Source organism: Bos mutus, chromosome 27 (assembly GCF_027580195.1).
Source record: "Bos mutus isolate GX-2022 chromosome 27, NWIPB_WYAK_1.1, whole genome shotgun sequence".
NCBI lineage: Eukaryota > Metazoa > Chordata > Mammalia > Artiodactyla > Bovidae > Bos > Bos mutus.
In genome coordinates this window covers 25607285-25631632 of record NC_091643.1, presented here as the reverse complement: position 1 = coordinate 25631632, position 24348 = coordinate 25607285, and the positions used below count along the sequence as shown (strand labels likewise).

General features: G+C 42.2%; 1 protein-coding gene across 3 annotated transcripts in view; it reads left to right on the top strand.

Annotated features, from left to right (window-relative positions):
* The window catches only part of MTMR7 (myotubularin related protein 7), a 129248-nt gene that overhangs the window by 34703 nt on the left and 70197 nt on the right, over positions 1-24348 (top strand). For all 3 annotated transcript variants that reach the window (XM_070364132.1, XM_070364133.1, XM_070364131.1), the window contains exons 2-4: positions 5113-5235; positions 7414-7576; positions 15545-15702. In XM_070364132.1, coding sequence (XP_070220233.1) covers positions 5113-5235; positions 7414-7576; positions 15545-15702 — 444 coding nt within the window. The remainder of the gene's footprint in view (positions 1-5112; positions 5236-7413; positions 7577-15544; positions 15703-24348) is intronic.

Sequence of the window (24348 nt, the reverse complement as noted above, 5' to 3'; positions counted from 1 at the left end):
TTTTCAGCCTTCGCCTAGAAAAGCTGATGAAACCATTCCCCACCCCCCACCCCCACCTAAATCCAGCAGAGCAGGGATGGGAATGAAAAGGCTGTTAAACTGGGGCATGGCCTTCTCCACTGAGGCTGTAAGATTCTTCAGCACAAAGACTCCATCCTGTTCAGTCTCTGTTCTTCTTTCCAGAGCCTAACATCCCACACAAAGGCATTCTGATGAGTGGAATCGGATGTTTGCTGTTCTTTCTTTTGGTCGAGAGAATCCTAAACATCTGCCTATGCCAACATTTGGGTTCCCATATCCCATATTCAGGCTTTCTTTGGGTTTATCTCAAAGAGAATGAGGTGGTTGGATGACATCACTGACTCAGTGGACATGCGTTTGTGCAAGCTCCAGGAGAAGTGAAGGACAGAGAAGCCCAGCGTACTGCAGTCCATGGAGTCACAAAGAATCAGACATGACTTAGAGACTGAACAACCACCACCACAAAGGAGAACGTTCTGATGGTGGTTTGTGAATATAGCTTTGCTATAATTTTGTCTTAAGGTGTTCTATTTTCAAATGCCAATTTCAAGCAGAAAGTTACTTAAAATAATTGTTAGCCGATTATCCTAAACATATTAATATTGAGTGGTCAGGCTCCCCTCTCTGGCTACTGCCCACACTTCCACAAAGAGTTGAGTCTCCATTTTCTCAACTCTGCTCTGGTGCGTTCACTCCTGCAGCCATTGAGTGATGGCTTCTGATCCCAGGGCTCCCACCACCCCTCCTGCATCTTCTGTGTCGCTGAATCCAGTGGGCAGTTTCCAGTTCTGGCTTTACTTGATCTGGCGGCAGCATTCCACACACACACTCTCTCTCATACAAACCGCTCCCTCCGCACACCCTCCCCCAGTAGCGTGCCCTCTGATTTTCCTCCTCACTGGCCGTTCCTCCCCGGTTTGCTTCTCCAGTTCCTCCTCTTCCATCACACGTTTCACTCTTGCAGGCCCTCACATCTCTCCTCACTCTACATGCTCTCCTGAGGCAACCTTTCAGTCCTGTGGTTTCAAATATCATTTGTACGCCGGTGACCAAAAACTAAACTGCATTTCAGCAAGTCTAAGGCACATGTGATGTGAGATGCACCGAGATTTTATGTAAAGAAAAAAAAAACGCTGCCAATGAAATGCCACAGTGTCTTCTTACCATATTAATCTTAAGATGCATTCTGCTTTCAGAAATGTCAGAATGTGAAAAATGTACAACCAAAAGTTAATGATATAATGGGATATATCACGTGGATATACTGATATAACGTGATATTACATAATGATATAATATCTTTGGTGTAGATGAACTGCCGTTTGCAGAGCACAGATCCCTAGTGTGTCTTGAGCATGGTGTTCCCAGGCACATGCAAATGAATTGCGTTGTCTTAAGGAAAACTGGTAGTTTCTTAAAGGTCATCATTTCTCCAAGTATGAAAGAGGCCTTTTCACTATACAGTTTATTTATATGCATAGATGAGGTAGACTTGAGTTAGCCGAGCAGTGAGGCAGAGTTATGGAGCCATTGGGTCTTCATGACGGCATCAGCACAATTGAGGTGTATTTCACTTGGTCTAGAATTGACCGACTCTAGCATCACAGTCAAGAGTGTCCTGGCTGTCTTAGTGTAAACCATGCAGTGATCCCTGAGCAGTGCTGTCCGTCTTCACAGAATTTCTCAGGCAACGGAATTTTAATTTTTATTACTCATTTCTTCTTATTACATCATTGGGAAATCATGCTGATGGTGTTTCCCTCATCTTTTTTTTTTTTTTAATTTCCTCCCTCTACTTCAGAATTACTTTTGACAGCTGTGAGACCTGTGAGAACGATGGCTATATCTTGAAATGTAATTTTCCTGCAGCAGCATCCAAAATTAACAAAAAGACATGGAAAAATCTCATTAAGTGTTCTAATCTACCACCATCTGTGAACCTTGTTCTGGTCCACTGAGAGTTTTCTAAAAATAATTTAAGTGGTATATCTTTACTTCTATAGGGAGAATAATTCATACTAAATGCTTTTACTTTTAAAATATTATCTTATGGTCAGTATGGTTACCCCAATAAAGTTTTGTTTTGTGGGTTCTAAGTGCAGAGAAAATTATTTATGCTCCTTTTTTTTATATTGTTAATTGGTATAACACCCTCTGATTTGTTTGTTTTAGTCGCGCAGTCCGGTCTGACTCTTTTGAGACCCCATGGACTGTAGCCCACTAGGCTCCTCTGTCCATGAGATTTCCCAGGCAAGAATACTGGAGTGGGTTGCCATTTCCTTCTCCAGGGATCTTCCCAATCCAGGAATCAAACCCATGTCTCCTGCGTTGGCAGGCGGGTTCTTTACCTCGAAGCCACCGGGAAGCTCAGATCACCCCTGGGCCTCTGCTTCATTTAGCTAGGCACATCTCAGTGTGCAACCGAGTTTTTTCCCCATAGAAATGTCCTACTATATCTCCTTCTCTTCTCCTCCCACTGTCTCTTCCATGATGTCTTTCTCATAGGCAGTTCAAAGTAGAATATTTAAGGACAAAAGTTTAAATACCATAATCCAACCACATGGGAATTGAAAAATATTCTCTTTAAAAAACTCTTGGGTCAGAGAAGAAATACTGTAGTTATAAACTACCTAGAAAATAAGAAGAATGATAATATTACAAACAAAACTCATAAGATGCTTGCCAAAGATTTGCTTGAAGGAAAATGATTGGACTTGAAGCTTGTTATTAACCAAAAAGAATGAAAATTAATGAGCTATCAAACCTGAGGGTTTAAAAATGAACAAAGGAAAACCACATGATATACTCAAAAAAAAGCATGTTAAAACATTAACAAACACAAGCATAAATGAATGATTGGAAAAGAGAAAAATCAACTTCATAAATCCAAGACCTGTTACTTGGAAGAAAAACCTCTGCATATTGAATTATAAAAATGTAAGAACCTAGTTTACAATATTAGGAATGAGAGAAAGGTTGAGGAGAGAGGGATTTGCCCACAGACAAGAATGAAAAGATTATAAGAAATTGAAAGTTAGCAGTAAGAAGATAATTTGAAAAAAATGGATGTCAAAATGAAATTTAGTAAAAAAAATAAAAAAGTAGAAAACATTGAATGGATCTATAACTGAACAAAAAATTGGAAGAATTATTAAAGAATTGTTTCTGTATAAAGAAGTGCCTGTATTTGTTTTAAATACTAAATAATTTGTGTGTTGAAAGCTTCCTGATTAATGTAATCATAACTGATTTCACTTGATAAAAGTGCCACAAACAGGCTAATGTAGACCAATATTTCTTAAAAGCACAGATGCAGAAAAATCAAAAAGGAAACCAAAAATAAAACAATTATAGAAGATAAAATATAAGGGATATTAAAACATTAATACATGGACTCCAAGTTGGCCATATACCAAGAATCCAAGACATAAGGGTTAAGAAAATCCAGGACTATTATTGATAGCATCAGACTAAACAGAGCAAATATTCCAAGGCATTGATGTTCATTTCTAATTTTCAAAAATCAGCACTCATTAAACCAGGAATAGGTCACTTCCATGATGTGCTATTTTTTAAAAAAAAATCAACATCAAATTCAATGGTGAAATATAGGAAGTGTTTTCATTAAAAACAGGTGTGCACATGAACAGACATTAGCATCATTAACCACTAGGGAAATGCAAGTGAAAAATCACAAAATACCATCTCGTACCTACTCGGATGGCTGTGATCAAAAAAAGATTATAGCAAGTGTTGGCAAAGACATGAAGAAGTCAGAACCCTCATGGAGTGGTGGTGGGAGTGTAAAATGGTACAGCCACTTTGGATTTGGAAAATAGTCTGGGAATTCTGCAAAAGGTTAAACAGAGTTACCATATGACCTGGCACAATTCCACTCCTAGGTATATATACACCCAAGAGAAATGAAAACTTGTCCTCGTAAAAACTTGTATGAGAAAAAAAACTTGTATAAGAATGTTCATAGCAGCATTATTAATAATAACCAAAAAGTAGAAACAACCCTAATGTCCATCAGCTGACAGATAAATAAAATGTGGTATATACATGTAATGGAACGTGTTTGGGGCAGTAAACATAAATGAAGTACTGACATGTTCTACAAATGGGTGAACTTTGGCTCAGACATGGATTGAAAACATGATGCTAAATGAAATGAACCAGTCACAGAGTACCACATACTGATTTGAGAGATGAGGATTGAGTCAGTGTCTGTTGTAGATGGTTAATTCTTGGCAGTAGTAAGTAGCATTGCTAAGCCCCGCCTATCACTGGAATGTTCTACGGGTGTTTGAGGTGGCTGCCTTATTGGGGTTGTCGTTGTGTGGGTTTTCATTTGCCCTGTAAACAATCTCTTGTCATTTCTTTTACGTTTCATATTGGAATGATCCTGCTGCATGTATTCTTGAAATTGCTCTATATTTCAGAGGTGTATGCTTGGTAAAAATTGTTTGCAGAAGTCTTATCTGACAGTTTGAATTGTAGTTCAGGGGTGAGAATTCTATTTAGTAGAAAGATTTTATTATAAATATCAGAATCTTCATTTGGTAAATTTTCTTGGGGAGCACACAGAACATTCTTGTGATACTTTTTGCTCCTGTATGTATGTTTGTATTCCTGCTAGTTTATATGGGAGCAGACAACCTTGGGGCCACTTCCGCAACTGAGAAATGCATAGGAAAATACACTTTTCTTTTTGATGGAATTCAATTCATATATAGTTAACATGTCAACAAAGAACTTTGATGTGTTTACTTCCTGCCTTAAATTAGAATTATATAATTAAAGTAAAAACATTGACCTCTTTAAAACTCAGGATATTCTTAAAAAATAGGGTGTGTGAATCTTATGTGGTATGTTTAAGGTTGCATTTAAGGAATTGGTGAATTTGTATCTTTTGATATACAGACCTTTGTGAGATGTAATTAGCTTAAGGAGGTAAGTTTTTGTCTTTCGTGTTTGGAAGGATCTTGTTCAAAATCGTATTTGGATTAAGCACGAGATTACCTGCTGACTCTTGTTTGTGACTAGCTCTTTTGCTTTACGATAACCCTGTCAAACTGATTTCCCTAGGTTGAAAACGTCCGCTTGGTGGATCGAATATCTTCTAAAAAAGCAGCCCTCGGGACTTTGTATTTGACCGCCACTCACGTCATATTTGTGGAAACGGCGCCTGACACAAGGAAAGAAACATGGGTATGCAGTCCTTATTTTTGGCTTTTTGTGTTTTCCATTGTTTGAAGTAACAAGTTTTGACTCTGTTTTGTCTGTTCTCTAGATGAGGAGGGTGGGACTTGGGGGGGTTGGGTGTTCAGAGCACTCTTTTTGGAATGTGAGCACTGCTTTTTTTTGTAAAGGGTCATGTCCACTTGGTCTATTTACTCACTTTAAATACTGATGACTTGGACATCATCAAATAGAGACAGAGAAATAGCCAGAGGTGTAAGTGCTTCGTGTCACAGCTGACAAGTAGAGATTCAATAATGCTACTGTACCAGGTACAGTGTTTACACAGTGATTTGCAATCCGCTTCGTTCGTAGCATCCTGTGGTGCAGGCCATTTAGTCATTATGTTGTCTACAATTTTCTCATAATTTAAAAAAGAAAAAGTCTAGGGAAGAGTCCTATTATCAGGTATTTCTGCTACATAATAATGAGACCATTAGAAGGTCCTTATTTTAAGAGAGCTGCCCAACCATGGCATTAGGACCAGAACCAGAATCTGTGGATTGTAGATTCTGCTTTTTCTGTAGACTTGATCTTTGCAGCAGAAGGTGGCCCTCCCTACTTAGTGGAGAGGAATTTAAAGAATGAAGCATTGCCACTGAGGACTGAGCAGAGACCCTCCTGAAAGTCAGAGCACTTCAGCATGGTTTCCTTTCAAATAAATCTCTTCTGCAGCCTGCCTGACCACCAACAGCTTAGAAAACAACCATCTCAAGTTGCTGTTGAACTCAAGCATTCCATGTGGAATTAAGGAGCATGGTGGCACCTCCCAGCGGAACTGTCTCTAACTTTTGTTGATTGCAAGGTTTATTTTACTAACTTCTCATGACCTTATTTAATTTTAGCTACCCAGTGCATTTCAAGCTTTGACGACCCAAATGTTCCCTTACCTGGAGCTGTGCAGAATTCTAGGCTGAAGGGTTTGCTTCATATAATGAGCTTGACTATCAGAAAGCTTGGCACTGAAAAATAAAATGATGAATTCAGACAGCTGGTTCTTACCCCCAAACATACCAGTTCTTGTCAACTGAGTGCAAGCCAGCTGAAGGTCAAGGGTGTTTCTTGTCTCTATGTGTGGCTCAGAGACTGTTACCAAATCGCAAGGCTTTGTGCCCAATGCACAGTGAGGCCCATCAATACTTAAAACACTAGCTTTTGGAACAGAGAAAGGTTTATTACAGGTTTATACAAGGAGACAGGTGGCTCATCCCCTAAGAACCCCAAAGTTACTGAAAGCTTTCAGCAAGCCCCTTTAAAAGCAAAAGGTGAGGGTTGGGTGTGGTTAGTTGTTGCAGACTTCTTGGGATCAAATCCTTTGCTCTTGAGGTCAGGTCATGGTCAGGTAACCATGTTCCTATAAATCTCTACCAAATGAATGTTATTCTCCGTCCTGACAAGAAAGGGCAAGGTCCCAGGGCACAACTCTCACCCTCCAAGGTCTCATTCCTGGCTAAGAGAAGGCCAGAGCTCAGCTGGCAGCTCCATCAGGGCCAGGTTCCCACACCCTGCCCAGCTGTCATCCCTAAGGGAGCCAGGCACCTAATCCAGCTGCCCCTTGGTCTCCTCCAGCTGCCCAAATGGGGGAGACCAGGTCTCACAGACTATGACCCAGACAGATGGCCACTGGTAGTGGGTCACAGAGACGGGGATGGGGGAGAGGTTCGCCACTCCTCAAGGCCTGGGCCATGGCTAGTGGAGTGCTTTAGTCAGAGCTCTGGAGCCCCGCAGGACATCATCCTCAATCTGTTCCCTGGGCCCCCTGCCTCACCCATTGGCTCAAGGCTGGGTGAGCTGGAGGGCCTCCAGGAAAAGGCCTGACTCTGCCTCTTAACCTCACTCTCCACCTGACGACCATCTCACTACCAACCCTTGAGCTGAATCACTTCCCCAATGGTCCCTCATTGTCAGTTACCAGTGGGCAGTGCCCTCTGCGGCACTGACCAATAGCTGAGCAGGACGACTTATTGACAACCGACCAATGGCTGAGCCAGACCTGTTGCCTAGTAACACGGTGCGGGCATAATAAGGCCCAGCAATGGCTGCCTGCTAAGAGCTGTGCTCACCCTGCTCTGTGACAAGACCTGTTGCTTTATGTCCTATGTATCTGTTATCTGTGCTTAGTTTACCCACATTAACTTTTGGTGGTAGATTCTCCACAGTCAGATCGCCACCATCGAGAAACAGGCAACGACGGCTACCGGGTGCCCTCTACTGATTCGCTGCAAGAACTTTCAGCTCTTACAGCTCATCATCCCGCAGGAAAGGGACTGCCATGATGTGTACATCTCTCTCATCCGCCTCGCGAGACCAGGTAGGGTAGAGCGGCCTGGCATTCAGCGTGGACTCATGCTTAAGAAAGTCACAGATCATGTTGAAGAAATGTGGATAATGCTTCTTAATTATAATGCTTTAGAGATTATATATTAGCCCAGCCTTCAGATGGGGGCTTCCCTGGTGGCTCAGATCGTAAAGAATCTGCCTGCCAATGCAGGAGGTGTGAATTCGATCCCTGGTCAGGAAGATGTGGAGAAGGAAATGGCAACCCACTCTAGTATTCTTGCTTGGGAAATCCCATGGACAGAGGAGCCTGGCAGGCAACAGTCCATGGGGTCGCAAAAGAGTTGGACACGACTGAGCAACTAAGCAACAACAAGCCTTCAGATGAGGCCAAGAAATCTGACTGATTTAGTTTCTGTCTCTTGGGGCCTCTGTCTGAGTTAATTACTGTATGAGCCTCTTTCATTATTCATAGTATTTATCTTGGAGGGAGGTTATAGTTGTGCTTTACTTTGGGGATGAAATCATCCCAAAGTGTGGTAATCAAGCCACCTTGATTAAAGCCTCTGACAAAACCCACAAATTGTTTTGTGTTGAAAGCATATCAAATGGTCTAGTGCAGTTTTACCTATGTGGGGGCTTTTAAGTTTTGCTTTCTGTTGCTATTAGATCCTAATATGTATTTTCCAAGGTTGGCATCAGTGACTGTTAAAAGTATGTATATGTTGATTCTCCTGCAGAAAACCTTCTTAGGTTTTGTAGGAAGAATGGCTGATTTGAAAAATGTATGCTTTTAGTTACGGTCTGGTTGTGTGTCCCTCATCTTAGGGTCTTCAGATTTACAGCTTATTCTATAAACCTATGACATTCACAGCTTACTAAGCTATACATTTAAGAAACTCTACACAAGTGTTTCTTGTGTGTGTGGCTTGTGTGGACTGTGGGGTTCCTTTGCTAAGTGTCTTGGAAGTGTACAGTGAAAAGAGATCATTTGTATAAACAGTGACATCCGCAGTAGTGTTCACCCAGAAGTCACTAATAAGGGAAATAGGACAGGTTCTTACAGTTTTGTTGTTGTTGTTGTTCAGTCACAGAGTTTTGTCCGACTCTGCAACCCCATAAGCTTCAGCTTGCCGTGCTACCCTGTCCTTCACTATCTCCTGGAGTTTGCTCACATTCATGTCCACTGAGTCAGTAATGCCATCCAGCCATCTCACCCTCTGTCACCCTCTTCTCCTCTTGCCCTCAGTCTTTCCCAGCATCAGGGCCTTTTCCAATGAATCAGTTCTTTGCATCAAGTGGTCCAAGTATTGGAGCTTCAGCATCAGTCCTTCCAGTGAATATTCAGTTACTTTACTGAATAGACACTTTACTAAATGCTTTTTGGTTCAGGGCGAAATGTTTAATTGTAAACTCTTCAAAGCATTTGGTTGGGTCCTCAGATTCTTAGGATACGAATGGACCACATCGTCTGTTGAGAGCTAGGAGCTGAAGTTTTGAGATGGGAGGGTTGCCAGGGAGTTGTCAGAATCGGATCTTTGACTTGACTTCGCTTCCCTTTCAAGTCAGCCCACTGAGGCTTTTTTATCTCTGTGTGTTGAAAAGAACTGCAGAGTTAGCCAGAAAAGCAGTTGAACTTTTTGGAGGGCACACTATAATTGGAACAGAAGTTCTGGGAAGATGTACGTTAGGCTGCGTGTGGCAGGGAATGCGAGGGGGATTGTGCGCCAGCAGTTTCTGTGTCACTGATTAATGAATGTCCTGGATAATACATGTGCTCTGGCCGGATTAACGGGATTTAGGAATAGCCCAGAGAACTGGGAAAGGCCTGAGTGGAAGAGTCCATCACGGTGGCGATGAGAGCCCTGGCCCCAGATAACAGCGAGCTCCCAGATTTACATTGGGAGGGTCCCCAGGGGGGAAACCCGCTGTGTTTCCCCTGCTTTTAAAAATATACACTTTTTCTTAAAGATGTAGTTTTGGGAGGTCGGTGTTAGCCAGAGACCAAAGAAGGAGACTATAGTAATTAATTGAATTAAAGCCATTAGCTTGGAAGATTTTTTTAAAAAGCCACCAGCATTGTGAAACATTGGAATTAGAATTACCAGTTTATGTAAAACATGGTACTTTAATGAGTGTGGAAAGAGGAACTAGAACCCAGGCAGCTTCACAGTTTAATGCTAAAGGCAAGGCTAAAATTAGGACATATTACAGCCCAATCTTGGAAGTAGGGTTTTGAATCTGAGTGGAGGTGGAGAAAGGTGGAAGGGTTTCCCCTGGAGGTGGGGTGGCTTCTCAGGACATCCCAGGACCTTTCACCTTCGCTCTCCATGAGGTATGTCAGAAGAGGGCTCTGTGTGTGTGTGTGTGGGGATGGATGTGAGTGAGTGTGTGGATGTGTGTGTTTGGTGGGGAAATGACTTTGAGTTCCAGCAGCACAGTATCGATCTCTGGGGTTATTGTGGTTAGTCATCAATACAAAGCTCGTATTTTTAGCTCTCCTTGTGGATACAGCTAACTCCAAGGTCCTATAGAGGAGACCTTTTCTTTTTTAAACAAAAGAAGAAACGTTTGGGAGTCTGTTTAAGTCAAGGCCTATGAAGAGATAGTTTTAAAGCCCTTGAGAGTCTCTCTTCACTGAATTGCAATTTCTGAGATAAGAATAAATCAAATGACTAAAAAATTTGTCGAGATTTTATTGGTTTGTCTTTTATGTGAATTCAGGTTGGTAAGGATTTGGTCATGGACTATAAAAGATCTCAGCAAAATATACTGCAGCCAGATCCAGAAAACTCTTTAATTCTTCTTAAAGGAATAAGTTAAAATTGGGCTGTACCCCAAGTAAGGAAATGAATTGACTCTGTAGATCTGATGTACTAATAAGGTTATACATTTTTCTGATTAGAGACCCCTGTTTCTCAGAGGGCTTCATTTCTCCCACATCCTTTCTTTTCTCCTCCCTCTCACTAGCTTCTTGCTGTTTATTTTTGTATCTATCATCTTTCTCTCTTGCAGTATTTGTGGGCCCTTTTTAATATTTAAACCATTTTTTTGGACTGTTTTCCCATTTTATAATAGCATTTTTCTTCCTGCTCATCTGAGTCCCTAATTCTTCTGCGTATTTTCTGTGGTTTTTAACATCTCAGGATGGACATAGTCTCATTAGCTTACTTTGACTTTTTGCAGTTCTTATCAGAGTCAGTGCCACTTTTAAGCAGTTTTTACAGTAACAATTTCCTTTTTATTGATGATATTAAACTCTGGGTCCAGTAGCCCTTTTCTACTAAGTGTCAGCTTCCTGATGTTTAATTTGAGTACTTGTCTGGTGAAAACAGACAAGAAAGTTATCGTTATTTTTATTTTAAAATGTGCAAAACCCGATAATAACTGTTATCTTATCACTCCTCTTTAAATGGTTTTTCAATTACATTTATTTGAAGTTTCCTGAATTAAGTAGAGCATGGAGAGCAATTTAACTTTCATTACTTTGGATTCTAAAACCCTACATATCAGAGAATGTGTGCATGCTAAGACGCTTCAGTTGTGTCCAACTCTTTGCGACCCCATGGACTGTAGCCCACCAGGATCCTCTGTTCGTGGGGATTCTCCAGGCAGGAATGCTGGGGTGGTTTGCCATGCCCTCCTCCAAGGGACCTTCCCGACCCAGGGATCTAACCCATGTCTCCTGCATTGCAGATGGGTTCTTTACCTGAGCCACGGGGGAGGCCCATATCAGAGAATCAGTTCAGTTCAGTTCAGTCGCTCAGTCGTGTCCAACTCTTTGCAACCCCATGGACTGCAGCACGCCAGGCCTCCCTGTCCATCACCAACTCTCAGAGTTTACCCAAACTCGTGTCCATTGAGTTGGTGATGCCATCCAACCATCTCATCCTCTGTCATCCCTTTCTCCTCCTGCCTTCAGTCTTTCCCAGCATCAGGGTCTTTTCCAATGAGTCAGCTCTTCGCTTCAGGTGGCCAAAGTATTGGAGTTTCAGCTTCAACATCAGTCCTTCCAATGAACACTCAGGACCGATCTCCTTTAGGATGGACTGGTTGGATCTCCTTGCAGTCCAAGGGACTCTCAAGAGTCTTCTCCAACACCACAGTTCAAAAGCATCAATTCTTCAGTGCTCAGCTTTCTTTAGAGTCCAACTCTCACATCCATACATGATCACTGGAAAAACCATAGCCTTGAATGGGTACATGTATATGTATGGCTGAGTCCCTTTGCTCTCCACTTGAAACTATTACAACATTGTTACTTGGCTATACTCCACACAAAATTAAAAAGTTTTAAAAGGTAAAACCCCGCATACCTGTCCTTCTGATGACTCCTGGTGAATTTCCCGTTTCCTTCCTCATCTTGCCTTACTTAACTGACCTCGTGCTTAGTTGCTCAGTCGTGTCCAACTCTCTGTAGCCACATGGACCTTAGCCCGCCAGGCTCGTCTGTCCATGGAATTCTCCAGGCAAGAATACTGGAGCCAGTTGCCATTTCCTACTCCAGGGGATCTTCCTGATCCAGGAATTGAACCCACGACTCTTGCATCTTGATTATTAAACATTCTGCTGTGTATTTTGCAGGAGATGGAAGTGCTTTGGAAATGTTCAGTAAACCTTGAATCGACGTTAATGGTACTTTTTAATGTTCTCAGAGTAGGCAGTTTGTAGCTGAGGGCTTCTCCTGTGGCTTCTGGGCAAGAAGCTTGCCTACATTAACAAAACTGAGCTTTGACTGACAAAAATGGGGGTTTCTCTGCCATTATGAAGAGTTTTACATAAATTGGGCCAAAGGTATAGTCGATCATCCTTTTCCTTAAAAATAATTGAAAGAGAATTTAATGGCAACCCATTCTGATGCCTCCCAATTTAAGAGGGATCTTAATATTGGTTACAAATTATTCTTACATGAATTTATGTGTGGTTTCCTTGTCTCTTCCTAATGACAGCGAGAATGATCCCATACACAGAAAATCATCAGTAGTCATAGAGTGGTTTTCTTCCTCTACCTTTAAACCTATGTATAAGCATTTAACCAAGGGAACTTAACTTCTGTCATTTCCCCATCTTCCTTAGCCCTCCTTTCACTGAGGGAACAGAGGCTTTCTCAAGAGATTCTTTTGGCTTCTTGAACAAATTGCATTTGTGGTTAACATTATGATATCAGAAGCCTGAGTCATGAAAATGGTACTTAGAGATGGAAAACATATGTTGGTGTCAGGCTAACTATTTCCAGAACTGGATGTCAATTTTATATGCTGTCTGCCCAATTTGCTAAGATGGCAAAAACTTCCAGTTTTTACTGGAAGTGTCTACATTGTGCGTGTGTGTGTGTGTGCACGTGTGTGCATGTATGTGTACACGTGCATCTTCTTTGTTGAAACTGTATGCTCAATTCTCGAATTGGAAATATGACATCAAGAGACACTAAAATAGAATATAGCTTATCTCACTGATAAACCCTAGTCTTCTTGCTTCTTTTTTTGCAAGAAAGAACACCTGCCTAATGCTAAAGTCAAGTATGACCCTTATCTTATCATACTTGTGTTGTTGTTGTTCAGGCGGTCTGTCATGTCTGATTCTTTGCAACCCCATGGACTGCAGCACACCAAGTTTCCCTGTCCTTCACTATCTCCCAGAGTCTGCTCAAACTCATGTCCATTGAGTCGGTGATGCCATCCAACCATCTCATCCTCTGTTGCCCCCTTCCCCTCCTGCCTTCAATCTTGCCCAGCATCAGGGTCTTTTCCAATGAGTCAGTCAGGTGGTTATACCTGTAGGTGAGTCGTTTCGATAGTAATCAAAAGAAGCTAGAAACAGTCTTGACCTCAGGCCGCCTGTGTGTTACTGCGGCCTTTTGCTGGTGCTGGTTTGCATTGTTGGACTTAGAGATGCATGTTTAGGAGCATTCAGTTGTTCACGCTGAATTCCACTGACAGATGAAGGAATAAAAATGATCTAAGAAAACCGTAAGGAGAAACAGTTCTATTGGAGAAATGAAAAGGAAGTTTAGGGGGATGGTTAGAAACTATACAAAAGTGGCCCGCATGGGGGGAAGGGAGAAGGGGCTGCCTCTGGGGGGCAGCAGGTGTGGTGGGGAAGAGCTTGCGGTGTATAGCGGACTCCAGCCTGCTCGCTGTGTGACCCTGGGGACACTGCCAAACCTCCCTGTGCCTCAGATTTCTCATCTCTGCAAGGAGACCTGTGATGATGCCTACTAGATACCTGTCAGTATGTTTAATCAGAAGAGAGTCTGGAATGAAACAAGGGTTCACTATCAGCCGCGGTTTATTTTCACCAAAAGTGCTTCGATTTGCACTGTCTAGAAGGTAACTGCTTGCCACATGGGGCTGTCGAGGGCTTGAAATGTGGTTGGTCTGAACTAGGATGTGCTGTTAGTGTGAAACACACACAGAATTTCAAAGACAGTACAGCACAATGTGAAAAATATTAATAGGTACTATATTCCATATATGTTGAATGATGCCTTGGATATGCTGGGCTAAATAAAATATATTGTAAAGATTAATTTCACTTTCTTTTTACAATTTTCGTGTGACTACAAGGACATCTTACATGACACACGTGGCTTACACTGTATTTCTGTTGGACAGCACTGGTTAAGTTGCCTCCCTCAGTGCGGCAAGGTCAGAGCAAGGGAACCAAAATCCTCGATCTTGCTGGGAACGGCTGTCAGGCCTGGCCTTGCAAGCACAAAGGTGATGCCCAAAGTCAGAGATGGTCTGGCAGACGTGAATGAAGTCTGTCATCACGCGTCCTTCAACTCACCACTCATGGACAGCGTGCCATGCACTCTGAATGGATCTCATTTAATGAATCCTAGAAATGCCGTGAGAACAGTACAATTCTGACATTTACGTAGTTGCTGAAAGCTCAAGTGTTTTCAGTGCAAATATTTAAATATACTCCACAGTCTTTTCCAACTGTTTTATCGTTTCTTTTTTAACGCTATTTGAGCCTTAGAACATGGCAGTGGCCAGGCCTCTCTGTAACTCTGAGAAGCCATCCCAAACTTGAGCTCGACATACATAAACAGATTGAGTTCTGGTTGTCAAAGGAATATGTAGGTCCTTTAAAAAAAAAACAACAACATTGCACTATATTTGATTTACTATACTGTGTTAGTTTCAGATGTATGGCAGAGTGATTCAGTTATACCTGTATGTTCTTTTTCAGATTCTTGTCCTTTGTAGGTTATTACGAGTTATTGAATATAGTTCCCTGTGCTATACAGTGACTCCTTGTTTATTCTCCATATAGTGGTGTGTATCTGTTTAATCCCATACTCCTAATTCCCCCACTCCTTTCCCTTTGGTAACCATAGGTTTGTTTTCTATGTCTGTGAGTGTGTTTCTGTTTTGTAAATATGTTAATTTGTACTGTTTTTTAGAATCCATATAAAAGTCATGTCATATAATGTTTGTCTCTCTCAGCTTGACTTAGTGTGATAATCTCTGGTACATCTATGTTGCTTCAAATGGCAATATTTCATTTTTTATGGCTGAATAATATTTCTTTTTAATATATGTGTGTGTGGGTGTGTGTGTGTGTGTATATATATATATATATAAAACATCTTCTTTATCCATTCATCTGTTGATGGACACTTAGCTTACTTCCATGTCTTAAATATTGTTAAGAAACATATGTTCTTAATTCATTTTTAAGCTCCATATTTTATGTGGTCTGAAAATATAGTAGTTTTCAAAAGAAACTAAAAAAAAAAACAACTCACAAGATGGGGAAGGTCACACTCCTGAAAGGAAAGAAGTTCTTTTAAAGTTTTGTTCGGTTGTCCTGAGGTCTTGTCATTGTTGGGAGGAGGTGGGTGGCCCCACTATAGAGATGGGGTGCCTCTAGGAGGGTCCCGAGGGTAAGCAGCTGGGCTGGCTTCTCCAGCCCGGACAGAATGTATTTGGGGGGATTTGGTTGTGGCTTTGACTTGGCTTGATTTGGTTTTATTCTCCCTTATTTTTTGCAGTGAAATATGAGGAGCTGTACTGCTTTTCATTCAACCCCAAGCTGGATAGAGAAGAAAGGGAACAAGGCTGGATGCTGATCGAGCTCAGCGAAGAATACAAGCGCATGGGCCTCCCTAATGAATATTGGCAGCTCAGCGACGTGAATAGAGAGTACAGGGTGAGTGGAGGCATTTGGTGAAATGAGTGCTTAGTCGCTCAGTCACGTCGGACTCTTTGTGACCCTTTGGACTGTAGCCTGCCAGGTTCCTCTGCCCATGGGGTTTTTCAGGCAAGAATACTGGAGTGGGTTGCCATTTCCTTCTCCAGGGGATCTTCCCAACCCAGGGATCAAACCCACGTCTCCTGCGTCTCCTGCATCGCAGGTGGATTCTTTTCCCACTGAGCCATGGGGGAAGCCCATTTGGTGAAATGCGGATACTTAATCCAGATGAAGCCCTGACGTCACAAAGCTGAGCATGACTTCTCTTAGCTCTCCTTTCGTTCCAACAGCTCTTTGTGGGCACAGATGTGTGGATTTCCAAGTCTCCCTTGGGTATTGCCAGCTGTATTCTCCACCTGTATCTGGGATCAGAAAGTTTGAAGAAGCACCTTAGAGACCATCCCCTCCAATGGCTGAAGGAGTGGAACCCCAGCGAGGCCCAGTGGCGCCCTCCGGGCAGGGCCTCCCTTCTCCCGCCCGGTCTTTTTATAGCTCAGTGAGTGATGAGTAGGGAGTCGCAGAGGCTCTGATGGCAGTTTGGCACCAACTCCTTCTGGGCTCCCTGAACTCTTGATTGGTACACAAGGTCACCAAGAGGCTTCCCTGGGGAACCGTGGAGAAACATGTCTGCACTTCCAAAGGGAATGGTGGGTGGAGGGATGTGGAGGGGAGCAGAGCTGATTCATATTCTCCCCAAGGGTGGGCTTGCACAGCAGGGCTGGTTTCCCTATTAATTTTTAAAGTGCTTCAGTAATGAAAGTACAGTCAGAACATTGTAGAGAATTTGCAAAAGAGAGAGAAAAAGGAACAAAACAGCCCGTATCCCATTGCCCTAATGTTCTGTATGTGTGTGTGCTAAGTCATGTCCAACTCTTTGCCTGGAGAAAATCCTATGGACTGTAGCCCACCAGGCTCCTCTATCCATGGGATTTTTTCAGGCAAAAAGACTGGAGTGGGTTGCCATTTCCTCCTCCAGGAGATCTTCCAAACCCAGGGATCATACCCAAGTCTCTTGCATAGACAGGCAGATCCTTTACCACTGTGCCACCTGAGAAGCCCATATTCTTCTAGTAGGTTTTTAAACCTTTCAGTTTTTTCTCATCTGCGTAGTTTAATAACTTTCTCTTACATGAGTAACGTATTTCATTGTTTATAATTGGAGAATGTGGAGACAAAGGAATGGTTCAAAAACATACAACAAAAATGGAATTATACTACCTATGCCTGTGTTTTGATTTTCTTCATATAACATATTGTGAGTATGTTGCTGTCAATAAATATGTGGAAGGTCAGGTCCTCCCACATCTTTCTTCTGAATAACTTTATTATTTTATTTATTTTCGGCTGTGCTGGATCTTTGCGGCTACACGGGCTTTTCTCTACTTGCGGTGTGAGGGCTTCTCATTCCGGTGGCTTCTCTTGTTGGGGGTCACGGGCTCAATAGATGTGGTGCACGGGATTAGTTGCTGTGCAGCATGTGGGATCGTCCCAGATCAAGGATCAAACCCGTGTTGCCTGCACTGGCAGGTGGATTCTTGACCACTGAGCCACCAGGGAAGAAGCCCTCTTCTGAATATCTGGAATTTGTAGATTATTTGGAATAGAATGGCCACTTTCAGGATGCTGACTTTTCTTCCTAATCGCACTTAAATCTAGCAGTCATAATCTTACACCGTGAGTAGACATTTGCCCCCTTTCTGTCTTAACCGTTATAAGATATCCGGCTAATGTAATGATTTGTTCTGCCACTAAAGCCGACCTTTGCAGTGGATTTTTAGCCTTGAAATGAAGGAAAGGACTTCCCTGGTGGTCCAGAGGTTAAGAATCCGCCTGCTAATGCAGGGCACACAGGTTCAATCCCTGGAAGGCGTGGGAGGATTCCACATGCCTCGGAGCATCTAAGGCCCACGCACCGTGACTACTGAGCCCATGAGCCGCAACTGCTGGAGCTCGCCCTAGAGTCTGTGCTCTGCAGCTGAGAGGAGCTCCCGCTTGCCGCCACTGAAGAGAGCCCGTGAGCAGCAACGAAGACCCAGCTCAGCCAAAAATAAATAAATAAATAATTGGGGAAGAAACAGAGAGAGAGACAGACAGACAGAAAGAAATGAAGGAAAATCCAAGTTTAGTATAGAAAATTGAATAATTAAAAAAATATTTTTAAAAACATGACACACTCTTGGGTGAGGGTGAAAATGAGGCTAAGCCACATCTGTGGAATAGTATTTCCTTGGAAACACAGGTTCTTCCTATGTCTGATGAGGCTTCCTTCTAGACTTAGCACCACAAACATGACTCACATTTAGTCACTCAAGTCCTACTGTGTAGAGACGGCAAAACATGAGTTACTCAGCATCTTTTTCCCAAAAGTAATAGATAGCAAACATAAACTAACAATCAGCAAATTGTGCTGGAACAGAAAAGGTGAAACCCTAGGGGATTTTCTGACTTTTACAAAATGTTGTTAAAATGAGACAAAGATGATGAACCCTTATTTGTTACCAGCTTAGAAAATATAATAAAAGTTAATTCTGTCAAACCATTTCTGACTAATAGTCCATTGGGAAGGTTATGTCATCATCCATTACTTTTGCTTTTAACCTCGTGGGTGAGAAAACATCTGCTTTTTCCTTCCTTCTTTTATAAGAGTTACTTCTTTCTGTTCACAAATTCCTTGATGTAAGTGGGGCTAGTGGTGTTATCTGTTGGAGAAGAAGCTACTGCCTGTGGTGGAAGCGACTCCATACGTGGAGTATGGAACTGAGGTTCCAGAACCAACGCTGCCCTATTCTCTCCAAGCTAATTGTCACCAGCATCATCTTTATCAGCATTGCTCTTATCTCTTTTTATAAGACATTTGCTTTGGGTAGTCTCTCTAAGCTAAGATTTCCTTTTATACCTAACGCTTGTTTTTTTTAAAGATTTTTTTTTTAATGTGGACCATCGTTAACGTCTTTATTGAATTTGTTATAGTATAACTTCTGTTTTATGTTTTGTTTATTTGGCCACAAGGCACGTGGGCTCTTAGCTCTCTCACCAGGGATCGAACCCCTACCCCCTCCCTGCATTGGAAGGCAAAGTCTTAACCATTGGCCTACCAGGAAAGTCTGTGTACCTAACTCTTAAAATGCTCTTTCTTTAAATAAAATAATGGGCATTCATTACCAGGTTAAAATTTTAATCTGTTTCTCTTCAAATAAAATTGAAAGTATAATCCAAACCAGTAATTTTTAAAAATCTTGTTTATGTCAGTTCTCTGCAGCTATAGTTTATGTATTATGTATTATTTTATTTATATATAAATCATTTCATGCTGTTCCTACCTTACACCATAAATTTCTCCCTATTACATCATTAATTCCTTGAAGTAAATTTTAGGTCCTAAATGCTTAAGAAGGCAGCTTCTTAAGCCACTAACTGTTATCCCAAAGCACTCAGCTGTGTGACGGACCCTCAGGAAGTACAGAGGTCTGATTATAATGCCATGGCTGGCCCCTCATATGGATACGACCCTGCAGTGGTAAATGCATTTACTGGGAGGTGGTAACCAGGGCAACAAGTATCAGTTTTTCGGGGAATGTGAAGTCTTTGGGGCCAGTAACTCTTTTGTTATTCATTACCGCCCTAGCACCTAACCTAATGCCTGGCACATAGTACGTCGTGTTCAGTAAAAATTTGTTGATAGACATCAATATTCTGTTATAGTCATCACACTTTTAAGAGACTAGAACTTAATAATTCCTGCCACTGAAAAGAAAGGACGATCATGTAACATGATAGAGGTGCTAATTGTCACTATGATGGCAATCGTATTACAGCATACAAATATATCAAATTAATATGTTCTACACAGGAGATGGCAAGAGTGAACACCAACATTTTAGCAATCAGTAAACTAAAGTGGAATGGAATGGGCAAGTTTAATTCAGATGACCATTATATGTGGGCAAGAATCCCTTAGAAGAAATGGAGTAACCCTTTTAGTCAACAAAAAAGTCCAAAATGCAGTACTTGGGTGCAGTCTCAAAAATGACAGAATCTCTGTTCATTTCCAAGGCAAACCATTCAATATCACAGTAATCCAAGTCTATGTCCCAACCACTAATGCTGAAGAAGCTGAAGTTGAACAGTTCTATGATGACCTACAAGACCTTCTAGAACTAACACCCCCAAAAGATGTCCTTTTCATCATAGGGGATTGAAATGCAAAAGTAGGAAATCAAAATACCTGGAGTAATAGGCATGTTTTGGCCTTGGAGGACAAAATGAAGAAGGACAAAGGCTTGAGTTTTGCCAAGAGAACACACTGATCATAGCAAACACCCTCTTCCAACAACACAAGAGAAGACTCTACACATGGTCAACACCGAAATCAGATTGCAGCAAATATTCTTTGCAGCTGAAGATGGAAAAGCTCTATACAGTCAGCAAAAACAAGACCAGGAGTTGACTGTGGCTCAGATCATGAACTCCTTATTGCCAAATTCAGACTTAAATTGAAGAAAGTAGGGAAAACCACTAGACCATTCAGGTATGACCTAAATCAAATCCCTTATGATTATACAGTGGAAGTGACAAATAGATTCAGGGGATTAGATCTGATAAACAGAGTGTCTGAAGAACTATGAATGAAGGTTCACTGTACAAGAGGTGATCAAACCATCTCCAAGAAAAATAAGTGCAAAGAGGCAAAATGGTTGTCTGAGGAGGCCTTACAAATAGCTAAGAAAAGAAGAGAAGCGAAAGGTAAAGGAGAAAAGGAAAGGTATACCCATCTGAATGCAGAGTTCCAAAGACTAGAAAGGAGAGATAAGAAAGCCTTCCTAAGTAATCAATGCAAGATCAAGAATGGGAAAAGACTAGAGAGCTCTTCAAGAAAATTAGAGATATCAAGGGAATATTTCATGAAGAGATGGGCACAATAAAGGAAACAAACGGTATGGACCTAACAGAAGCAGAAGATATTAAGAAGAGGTGGCAAGAATACACAGAAGAACTATACAAAAAAGATCTTCATGACCCAGATAACCACAGTGGTGTCATCACTTACCTAAAGCCAGACATCCTGCAATGTGAAGTCAAGTGGCCCTTAGGAAGCATCACTATGAACAAAGCTAGTGGAGGTGATGAAATTCCAGCTGAGCTATTTCAAATCGTAAAAGATGATGCTGTTAAAGAGCTGCATTCAGTATGTCAGCAAATCTGGAAAACTCAGGAGTGGCCACAGGACTGGATATGGTCAGTTTTCATTCCAATCCCAAAGAAAGGCAATACTAAAGAATGCTCAAACTACTGCACAATTGCACTCATCCCACACGCTAGCAGAGTAATGCTCAAAATTCTCCAAGCCAGGCTTCATCAGAATGTGAACCGTGAACTTCCAGATGTTCAACCTGGATTTAGAAAAAGCAGAGGGACAGAGATGAAATTGCCAACATCCACTGGATCATAGAAAAAGTAAGAGAATTCCAGAAAAACATCTACTTCTGCTTCATTGACTATGCTAAAGCTTTTGACTGTTTGGATCACAACAAACTGTGGAAAATTCTTATGGAAATACCAGACAACCTTACCTGCCTCCTGAGAAATCTGTTTGCAAGTCAAGAAATAACAGATAGAACCAGACATGGAACAATGAACTGGTTCCAAATTGGGAAAGGATTACGTCAAGGCTGTATATTTGTCAGCCTGCTTATTTAACTTATATGCAGAGTACATCTTGTGAAATGCCAGGCTGGAGGAAGTACAAGCTGGAATCCAGATTGCTGGGAGAAATATCAATAGCCTCAGATATGCAGATGACACCACCCTTATGGCAGAAAGTGAAGAAGAACTAAAGAGCCTCTTAATGAGAGTGAAAAAGCTGGCTGAAAGCTCAACATTCATAAAACGAAGATCGTGGCATCTAGACCCATCACTTCATGGCAAATAGATGGGGAAGCAATTGAAACAGTGATAGACTTTATTTTCTTGGGCTTCAAAACCACTGCAGATGGTGAGGTGACTGCAACCATGAAATTAAAAGACACTTGCCCCTTGGAAGAAAAGCTATGACCAACCTAGATAGCATATTAAAAGCAGAGATGTTACTTTGCTGACAAAGGTCCGTCTAGTCAAAGCTAAGATTTTTCCAGTAGTCATGTATGAATGTGAGAGTTGGACCATAAAGAAAGCTGAGCCCCAAAGAATTGATGCTGTTGAACTGTGGTGTTGGAGAAGACTCTTGAGAGTCCCTTGGACTTCAAGGAGATCAAGCCAGTTCATCCTAAAGGAAATCAGTCCTGAATGTTCATTGGAAGGACTGATGCTGAAGCTGAAACTCCAACACTTTGGCTGTCTAATGGGAAGAACTGACTCATTGGAAAAGACCTTGATGCTGGAAAGATTGAAGGTGGAGGAGAAAGGGATGACAGAGGATGAGATGGTTGGATGGCATCACTGACTGGATGGACATGAGTTTGAGTAGTTTGAGTAAGCTCCGGGAGTTGGTGATGGACAGGGAGGCCTGGCATGCTGCAGTCCATGGATCACAAGGAGTAGGGCACAACTGAGTGACTTAACTGAACTGAACACCTGAAGTTGTATTTCCCTGGTGGCTCAGACAGTATCGGACTTCCCTGGTGGCTCAGAGAGTAAAGCGTCTGCCTGCAATGTGGGAGACCTGGGTTCGATCCCTGGGTCAGGAAGATTCCCTGGAAATGGAAATGGCAACCCATTCTTGCCTGGAGAATCCCATGGACACAGGAGCCTGGCAGGCTGTAATCCATGGGGTCGCAAAGAGTTGGACACGACTGAGTGACTAAGCATGCACACGCACACCTTGAATTATACAGTGTTATATATCAAATATATTTCAATTTAAAAAAACTTGTTGAATGAGTGAATGAATTACCTCCAAAGATTCTTCTTGACCAGGCCAAGTAAGACATGTAGGCACCGCAGGAGGGTTTATTTAGTGGAAGAAATAAGCAAATCACTCCCTTATTAAAATAAAAATATTATGCAGGAATGTTTTTAACTTAATCCACTTCAGTTGTCTAAGGCAGAATAAATATAAAGAAAGTTCAAAAGAGAAGCATTTCCCACTTTTCTGAACTTCTCATTTTCTCTCTGAATTTTCTTATGTGATTTTCCAGGCCAGACAAACTTTCGGGGGGCACATTGAGTAGTCTCAGAATCCGGCAGCATAAATTGCACTGTGCTTTGTATTATTCATTGTCATAATTTTAACTTCAGCTGTGTGAGCTTGTTGGAAGAGCATTACCCGTCAGCGCTTTCTAGGATTGATGTTTGATATCCACTGGAAAGTGCTGTCTGCTTTCATGAGAGCAGGGATGAATTTACTTTTGTCCACCTTGGTGGTAGTGGTTGCTGTTCAGCTGTGAAGTCACGTCCGACTCTTTGTGACCCCCTGGACTGCAGCATTCCAGGCTTCCCTGTCCTTCACCATCTTGCGGAGTTTGCTTAAACTCATGTCCATTGAGTCGGTCATGCTATCTAAGCTCTCATCCTCTGTTGTCCCCTTCTCCTCCTGCCTTCAGTGTTTCCCAGTATCGAGTCTTTTCTGTTAAGTTGGTCCTTTGCATCATGTGGCCAAAGTATTGGAGCTTCAGCATCAGTCCTTCCAGTGAATATTCAGGGTTGATTTCCCTGGAGAGGAAATGGCAACCCACTCCAGTATTCTTGCCTGGAAAATCCAGTGGACAGAGGAGACTGTGGGCCACAGTCCATAGGATTGCAAGAGTTGAACAAGACTTAGCGACTGAACCACCACCAGCGCTGTTAAAGAAAGTGGGTAATTCCCAACTTCTGAAAACCTACTAATTTCCTTTTTAAAACTGTTATTTTAATAAAATGTAGTAAGTCTGATGCAGTGACCACACGTCTCTTGAATTCAGTGTAGTCATGTCCTGACTGCTGACTCGAGAGAGGTCCAGACACCGGATTTGCAGGGGAAGCCAGGGCGGTCTCTGGGGGAGTCATTCCAGTACAAGCTTGGGTTCCAAGTAGGTTGGACCATCTGTTCTTGGGATTTTCCTCCAGAGTCTCAGTGCCAGAGCCCACGTTGATGTCTTTGGTAATCTTTCCTAAAATGCCTTTGGAGAAATGCTTTGGGCCTGAGAGTGTCACTTCAGTGACCTTTCCGTCTCCTGCTCAGCGTGGTGTCCAGTCTGGTAACAAAGACAAGCGGGGAGGCAGGCGAGGGAGGACCTGAGCACAGAACAGTTGACGTGAGCTTTGTGGTGCGTTTTCGTGCCCTTCTGCCTCAAGGTTCAGAGTGGTCAGGGCAGGCGAAATGGACAGAGGACGTGCACACAGCATTTCGCCTGCTGCTGCACCTGCCTGAGGACACTCCTTCAAATGCCCAAGAAGATGCTTGACTTCTAGGAAAAAAAGTTTACAAACTGCCATTCAAACGATCCTCCTGTTGCAAAAAGAGGGATTGTTGTTGTTTTAGTCAGTAAATCACATCTAACTCTTTTACGATCCCACGGACTAGCCCGTCAGACTCCTCTGTCCATGGGATTTCCCAGGCAAGAATACTGGAGTGGGTTGCCATTTCATCCCCCTCCAGGGGGTCTTCCCGGACCAGGGATCAAACCTGTG